The 8,852-nt window shown below is 33.3% G+C and overlaps 1 protein-coding gene across 2 annotated transcripts; it reads right to left on the bottom strand.

The window, feature by feature from the left end:
* Window positions 1–2,623: 2,623 nt before the first annotated feature.
* On the bottom strand, window positions 2,624–5,904 carry LOC116845004 (something about silencing protein 10). Of its 2 annotated transcripts, none has more exons than XM_032817226.1 (5): window positions 5,728–5,904; window positions 5,518–5,649; window positions 4,586–5,166; window positions 3,012–3,673; window positions 2,624–2,922 (listed from the first exon to the last, which is right to left on the bottom strand). In XM_032817226.1, exons 2-5 carry the CDS (start codon window positions 5,532–5,534, stop codon window positions 2,833–2,835), a joined length of 1,350 nt encoding a protein of 449 aa, XP_032673117.1. In that variant the 5' UTR covers window positions 5,535–5,649; window positions 5,728–5,904; the 3' UTR covers window positions 2,624–2,832. The 2 variants fall into 2 exon arrangements, with proteins under 2 accessions (XP_032673117.1, XP_032673118.1); XM_032817227.1 differs by having other exon boundaries at window positions 5,518–5,646.
* Window positions 5,905–8,852: the final 2,948 nt, after the last annotated feature.

Below are 8,852 nucleotides of genomic sequence, written 5' to 3'. Positions count from 1 at the left end.
TAATAATCTTTTTGGTTTTTTTGTTTCAGATGATTTTTGAAGAAACGCCAGTGGGTACCGTTTACCCGGATTTTTTTACGGCGCTCCAAAGATTATACCACAACCTCGTCAATTTTTGATTGTCAACGTTTGAACATAACATAGCGATTTTTCGACCAAAAATTAGTTATTATTTTGCCTATAAAACAAAAACTAAGCAACGAAAAAAAAAAATCCTATGACAAGTACTAGATAATGATGTATAGAATAACCATAAAAAATTCAAGGCAATCGGTTCATTGGTTTTCGAGAAATTTTGGGTACCGATTTGAAAAACGTGGTTTTGAGAAAAACGCGTTTGAAAATTTGGGAATGAATAAATCATTAAATTTGTCAACTTACATGGAATCATCGATACCAGGCCCATAGTGTAAGTCTTCTACGGTCGACGGAATGTTCATATTTTCTAAATTTTGTTGTCGGCGCCGTATTCGACCTTCTTTAGTCTGTTCTTGCGCTTGCAGCTCGGCTTTCGCTATGCGAGTTTCGTCTTCTTGCGCAGCGTACAAGTGCGCGCCCGATCCGACTGATATTCCTAATACGTTCATAATTTCTAACAATGACGTGACACCATTGTTGAACGTGCATGTTGCAAGAAATGCAGCAATGTTAACAATTTTGGCCCCGCTGTGCATCGTTTTTGGAGCTATCTTCCAAATAAGTTGGTTGAAGCTCTCATTGCTGTTTTGTGTGTATCCTTTTTGCATTTTACACATTCCGATAAGGCAGAAAACACTGCCAGAAAATTCAAAATTCGATACCCGATGTTTGGATCTTCTGGTGCGGATGTCTCACGATCAGTCTTCAATTTTTTGGCACTGGAACTAATATTCTCGTCGGAAAGTTCTACTTTTTCGGCAGTATTTCGATTTTTGGGCGGTATCTTCTTCTTGCTTCGATCTTTGCGAAAAGATCCGGATTGATGAGCTTCCCGAGAACCTTTATATCTGTTATCCATTTTCCTCAGAATATGTATTCACAGACGAAAACTCACTGTAACGCACAGTTGCACGAACGGCAAGCTACTGACGAAACGCGTCCAATTTCCGGCAAAGAATAACGGTCGTGTGATATTTCCGTTATACCTGGACCCGACCACGCCCGAAAACACAATAGAATCGTAAAACAGGTCTAGACACGCTCTCTTCGAAGGGTCGCTGCCTCTCGGCTCGGCCGCAAAACAGGCGGTACGGCGCGCTCTCGGAGACGGTTTACTCTCTCGGCTGTAACTTCGTTATTTATCGAGATATTGACTTGCAATTTTAACCAGATATTCTTGAGACCTCAAGCATCAAGAAAATGCAAAAAAAAAAATCGATTTTTTCGACCATGCTAGGTGTATATCTCCCCTTAAGATGTGAATACGGCTCTGTGATTGGTTCATGACATCTTAAGACAGTACTTAAGATAATCTTAAATATAAGATCGGACTATGTGTGAATACCGGCTTAGATCATTTAAAATCCGACGGCCCGTATTCCGAGTTCTCTTTTAACGATAAATGAGAGGCTATAAATGAGACTAACTTAAAAGAGGCTTAGGAGCCACTTGATTGACTGAGAAGCTACATTTTAGACACTTTTATCGATAAAAGAAGATTCAGAATATGGGCCTACAACTTTTGTAGGAAACATTTTTTTCGGAAATGCTTAGTTTTCGAGATATTTTTACTCACTCTGTATATATCTTATTGAAAATAAATATTAACATTAAGATATTAACATTAAGTAATGATTTTTATTGCGTATACTTTTTTATTGTTTCATTATAAATTAATCTCAATTTTATTACGTGGCCAGAACAGGTATTTATTATGGCAAGAACTGGTGTTATGCTGGCTAAAAACGGTGAAATCGGAAATTATGACATAAGTATTATTTTTTTAAAATGTGTTTAATTTATTTTGCTTATCGGTCTTAAATTTATTATTTAAAGATTCTTAAGAATATATTAAAATAATTAAAGGCATTAGATAACGAAGAGAATTTAATTAAAACGCGTTTATTTCTTTGAAAATCCTTAAAGTGGCCACAAATGGAGCATCAACCCTAATAACTGTAAATTATTCGAGGAATTTATAATTTGAAAAATTTGTAATATTATTGTGGTTTCAACCACAAATTTGAAATCACTGAGCTAGAAAATGAGACAAAATTTATAGAATTTCTGTACACACACATGAAAAATATTTATAATATATCTCGCAGAAATGCTGAAACTGTCCTACAAGAATGTCCCCAGGAAGTTCTAAGAATATTCTAAAAATGTTCTGCACATGACGTCTTAAGGATGTCCCCAGGATATCCTGTGCATATATCAATGTCCTATATCAATGGGTGCGTTTAGCGAACTCAACAGTTGCACAATAATTGAGCAATTCGTCAATGTAATTGGTCTAAATTTAGGGATCTAACAGTAAGAACTAATAATCGCTGATTGCTCACTGAGCGCTTTTTCCGCTGGAGTTGATGCTCCACTGAACGCGTCCAATGTGCATATATTAAATATCCGAGAATGTCCAAGGACAAATTCAAGATGATCCTGAAAATGTCTTGTGCTGTCTGGATTGTAATAAACATAATAATAATTATTATATGTTTTATTACAATTATTATGATACTTTATATACAATTACTATTATTATTATATACACTTAAGGCTCCTCGTTTGTCAGCGCAAAACTTTTGATTAGTGATATCAGAAGTGAAAATGTATAACTTAAAAATTTTTGCAAAATATGTTGAAGAAAAATGATATATCTATAAAATAATATTTGTAATCAAAATTTGGTTTTTATTTCAATTTAATGCTTTTCTTAACACCCGCTTTAATACCAGAGATCTCTCCTGCGTAACGAGTCAATTCTTTCCTTACTTCTTTTACCTGTAAGAAATAATATTTTTGTGTAAACTATCTAAGATCATATAAATGTATATAATAAGTATTACTCCATCGTATTTCATAATACATACCGCGCCTCTTCTGCGGATTTTAGCTTTACGGTATTTATTTCTGTGCTTCACTCGTGGATTACGTAACTCCTTTTTACGGTAAGGCGTGAGACCTCTGTTCTTTGCCATTTGATACGTTATCGCTCTTTTTTCTTCTTCGATGGTCATAGCTTTATCCTCTTCATCTCCTTTGTCTTTATCATCGTAATTTTTCTCTGTATCGAAATTATTTTCATCTATAAATTCTTCACTGATATCTGTGTTATCGAGTAACTCTTCTCGCATCATCATCTCTTTTTGACGTATCAATATTTTACTGAAGCTGTCAGATTTCAAAGTTTTCTTCTTAATTGGTCTTTGAGAACCATCTGATACGCTGTAAAGGGGTTTGCCCTCTTTAGCCGCATTGACTATTGTTGCCACTTCTTTTAACAAATTTCCCTCTCCTGACTGTAATTGACTGAGCAACTGACGATACTGTTCTAGCCGCTTGATAACTGGATGCGATTGTGTTGATAACCCCTTAGCTTTCAGCATCAAGTAGAAGGTGATGTTGATACAATAGTTTAATATAAGATGATATTTAGTTTTGATGAAGGTAACCGCGTCACAATCAAGACAAGTACCATCTTCAACCAGTTTGAGGAAAGGTGTCAAGATCTCCTTCACCTCTGTCATACGCTCTGTAATAAATAAAATTATTTACTTAAGGCTCTATGAAAATGTACATCTTAAAAATTGTTTGCAAAACATGAAATACATTGAAATAAAAAGATATATTTATAAAATTATACTTGTAATCGGTCGGACATATTTCTAAAATAACATTCTTCTACAACAATCAATAAATTACCATAAAATTAACATGACATACAATTTATCTTTTGATCTATCCTTTCTTATGATTGTATCATATTAATTTTATAGTTATTTATTGATTGTTAGAGTAAAAGAAAAATATCTGGACTATTTTACAGATTGATTGCAAATGTCATTTTTTTAACAAACTATTTCATTTCATTTTAATGTTTCTTGCATGGAGCTTTTTGCATTTTAAATATATTTCGTCGCTTCTACCGTCATAAATTAAGGCGACTGCAGTGAAGAAACAGGTGTCTTAATCTTCATTAATTTATGTGATTTTCTAACATATGACAACTGTGTTCAACAGAGAATGTTGCTCTGCAACTGTTATGAATCTTACTTACTGGTATATGCTTTTAGATTGTCAAAATTAAGACCAATCTAATTCACGAATTTCACAACAGCTGTGAATTTTTTTACTAAACGCAGACAGGCTCATACTAGGTTTTTGTGCGATTAATTTTTAATTAATGGAAATGGCATGTATTAAAAGTTTACCTTTGATATGAACTTTAGTTTCTATTTAAAACGTTCTGCTTGTACATAATAATATTTATGATTTCAAGAAAGTATCGATTTTGTGACTCTCTTTTGGTCAGAGATCAATATGTAAATCAAGAAAGATTAATATCTTCAATTAAAAGGTTTTAATTGAAAAACTAGAACTAGAACTAATTGAATTGACAGGTTTAATTGAGAATAAAATAATATAAATAGTTATCAATTAATACCTTTAAAATCCATGACTAGAACTGTAAATGCTCTGGATTCCTTTTGTGCGAGCATCTCTTGGTGCTTCTTGCTCGACTTATTGAATTCTAAAGTTTGCCTATTGTCTTCTTGATCTTTATTATCCTTAGTAAGTTGTACGAATCTGTCATCGATGATATCAAAAATCTCATCAGCTGATCTTGTGTGAAGTTTCTTCGCTTCGTGCTGTTCCATTTCTGCATTGGCAAAGTCTTTTTGAGTTGCTGATGAATAATCCGTATATCTGTAATCCGATGAGTAGAAATTTTTCGTTTTTCTGCCCCAAGCCCTGTCATCTGGTATATCATTGTCCTCTTGTAATTCTTCAATATCAGATTCCACTGAATCTTGTAGATCATCTTCCTCATTCTCAGTTTCATCTTGCAATCCATAGACTTCATCATCACTGTCAAAATTTTCAGGAGTACGTCCTTTTCGTACTTTTTCTAGCAACTTTCTCTCAGCTTCTGTATATTCCTCTTCTGAGTCTGTCACAGTTTCCATATCCATATGCTCGATATCTGTATCATTGATATCCTCATCAACAAGAGGTTTCTTTTTTCTAACAGCAAAAAATGATACATATTATATTATGAAAATATTAGTCATATTCTATTTGTAAAAAAATAGAAAAATATATATGGTTTTCTGTTCTTATAGTACAGTACAGAAAGTATCAAATGTATGTTATCTTTTCCTAATTTCGCGTGGTTATTTTAATTTTTTTTTCATTGTTAATTAATTAATTATACTGTTTTGACAAGGAAAATAACAGTTTGCAAATTTATCAAACAATCAATGTTTAAAGTTCGATAATTAAAAACCAGTATATTATGCATACAATTATAGTCTTGTTATAGTTTACGCGTTTAAATCTTATCTACTAAATTTAAATAATAATATATTGTATTACCCTTTGCTTTTGCCCATATTTGATTGTAGTTTATTCGATGCACGAAAAAGTGTAACTTAACCAAACTTATCAACACGTGGTACAGTCCTTAGCTACTTCTTCTTTTTGGATAACGAAGTAAAAAATCCTCTACTGAAAGATCATTCATCCGTGTGTTAACGTTCTAAGTATATATTTAAAAGATGAATTTTATAAGCTTTTAAAAATAACCTAAAATATATCCTTCCTTCCTTCCTTCCGAATTAGTATACAGTTCTTCTATGGTACGTTCAGATTCCTCATCCGGGTGCACTCTATCAGTAGAAACACTATAGTATATGTTACATATACTATAACATTTCTAGTAATAGAATACACCCGTGTGGGGAATCTGAACGCAGCCCTCTTCAGAACCTTTCACCATTTTCAATGTTTGGAAAATTAAGGGTTATTTATAACCCTAGAGATGTTTAAGATAATAGATCCTTTTGTTTTCGAACGCTCTTATTTGTATTTCTTAGGAAAATAAGTATGGATTTAAAAGGAGAAGTATAGGATTTGAAGGCCGCCTCAATGATCTCTTGTACACTCTGTATCCCAACGTTCTATAATGATAGTATCAGTTTCTCCGATTCCTCCTGAGCTATGTTCAAAAATCCTACTCGATGGGTAGAATTACTTTAATAAACCAATCATAATAAAAAAATCTTAATTTCTTTTGCTCTTATTAGCTAATTAATAGCGTTTTTCATTGGCAGATTCATTAAGTGCGCACTAAGGCTTGTTCACAGTATGTTATTATATTGAAAGATTGTCTTAAATAAATTCTCAAATATTTTTAACCAGTAATATAATATGACATCCGTACGAATTATTTTATTACCTAAAATATTTTTAAATATGTATTAAGACACGATCTTAAATATGAAAATGTATTGTAAACAAGCCTTAGTGCGCAATCAGTGCGCACCAGTTCTGCCAATGAAAAACGCTATAAATGTTACTCTACTCACAGAGTAGGGTTTCTGAACGCAGCCCTGGGTAGCGATCATAAATCTTTTCCCCTAGTGTGAACCCATGAAAAGTGAAAATTTTGTAATAAACTCGTGAAAGATGAAAACCTTCACTAAACTCGTGAAAAATGAAAGATTTAATGTGAATTTGTAAGTAAAATAAATATTACAATATACTTAAGACAATATCAATTTGCAATGGACATCTTTAGAATTTCTTCAGCGTGTTTTTAAGACATAGTGATGTCTTTAAAACGTCCCTTGGAAGTCTGCTTGTCTGGGATTACTTTAGGATAAATTATTAAAAGATAAAATATTCTATTCATATTAAAATTATAAATCTGCAAAAAATATATATTTCATATAAAATAATACATAAAATACATGCAATAAATACATAAAATAAACTTATATTTTACTTACTGCATACAATTTATAATATATTACACTTTAACTTTCTGATGCATACGTATCTTAACTTTGCAAACTTCGTCGGTATGCTTTCACTGCCTATATGTTATCGGGTGTATATCAGTTGGACACGGGGCAATTGGACACAGTCCAATCACAAGTCGCTGTTCCAAGGGACCCTACAAATGTCTCTAATCACACGGTGCTGTGATTGGCTGTGTCCAAATGCACCGTGTCCAAGTGCACCGCTCCCTGTTATCACGCTTCAATTGGCTTTCGTTGTTTATTTTTAATGGATGTAGGATTCTTATGTCAAATGCCAATTGTCGTGTAACCATAAAAATTAAAGTCACTATAAGAAATTCTACTCACTTTGTACATAATATGCGAGTGTAGTATTATATTATTTTTCATATTTACACCACATCGCTTGATGCTTAAAAATTTTCATGGAAACTTACACAATTTACATGTAAAGAAGAACATATACGAGCAAACAGAAAGTTCACGTGAAATATTTCACGTTTTGAGAATTCACCTTTCACGGTTAACGTTCGTCTCATTTATTAAATTTACTCATATTGTATTATTATATTATATTATAACTATAAATTTAAGTTGTATAATGCTTATTAATGTGTTATATATTACATTGTGTATACTGTAATTACATTTTAATTTTAATAATCTATATTACATAAATATTGCTTTCCACATTTTCATTGTTTACTTTTCATGTAAAATAACACAGTGAAAAGTGAAAAATGAAAATGAAGATCACGCAAAAGATTTCGCAAAAGATCACTACCTAGGGCCGATATTCATAGTCGGATCTTATATTTAAGATCATCTTAAGTACTGTCTTAAGATATCATGAACGAATCACAGAACCGTATTTGCACCTTAAGACATAAAGACTTAATGGTTTCTGCACACAGGACGCGGTAATGCTTGCCGCGCGGCGGAAGTTCGCGCGACAGCCAATCAATATGCTGCTTTCCGTAATAACCTTCTAGCTCTTACGGAAAAGCAACATATTGATTGGCTGTCGCGCTTCTCACATTCGACTGTGGTTGGTCAATTTCTTACTCTTACTTCCTATTTCTTGCTATTTACTTCCAATGTAGACGTCCCTTAGGGACGTCTTAGCAAGAAGTAGGAAGCAAGAGTAAGAAATTGACCAACCACAGTCGAATGTGAGAAGAATAATCAACTATGATTGGTCAATTTCTTATTCTTACTTTCTACTTCTTACTGCTTACTTCCAATGTAGACGTCCCTTTAGGGTGTTTACGTTAAATCGAGTAGTTCCACTAGAGTCGAAAAATGTAATAGGCACAACCATCTAGTATCTTCATAGTTCAAGCAACTCAGTACTGCTTTCCGATGCTCGAGTAAAGTTATGGCTTCTGCACACAGGGGTGCGTTCGAAAACATCACCCGTGTGTATTTTGTCACACTCAGATCGTTCGAAAACCCCTAGTGGGCACACTGACCATGCAACCATGGCCGTTCGAAAACCGTACTCCGTGGACCACTCGTGTGACTTTTCTCCACTCTCTTTTGCGCGGTGTGAATCGGTGGAGATGGTGGAGAGTGCGCAAAGAGTGCAATACAGGCTGTTTACGATAATTCGAGTTGGAGTAAGTACGAGTTAGTTTCACCAGAGCCGAGAAATATGATAGATACAACATCTAATATTTTCATGATTTATGACAACTCAATGCTGTCCGATAAATCGAGTAGAGTAGAGTTAGGGTAGTATAGCGGATAGTATATGAATTAACAGTATCAGGTAACATAGTTTCGTAAAATATATAACAATAATATTACGAAACAATGATTTATTACATTTTAGAAAAATTAGAAGCACTAAATTAAATTATGAAAAGATATCATGTATTTGTGAAATATTCAATAATAACAGATTAA

The sequence above is a fragment of the Odontomachus brunneus genome, unplaced genomic scaffold, assembly GCF_010583005.1.
Source record: "Odontomachus brunneus isolate Ranch 3 - 2012 unplaced genomic scaffold, Obru_v1 Obru_scaffold_048, whole genome shotgun sequence".
In the NCBI taxonomy this organism is placed as follows: Eukaryota; Metazoa; Arthropoda; class Insecta; order Hymenoptera; family Formicidae; genus Odontomachus; species Odontomachus brunneus.
Note: the sequence above shows the minus strand (reverse complement) of the source record. Positions and strands in the feature narration are given on the sequence as shown.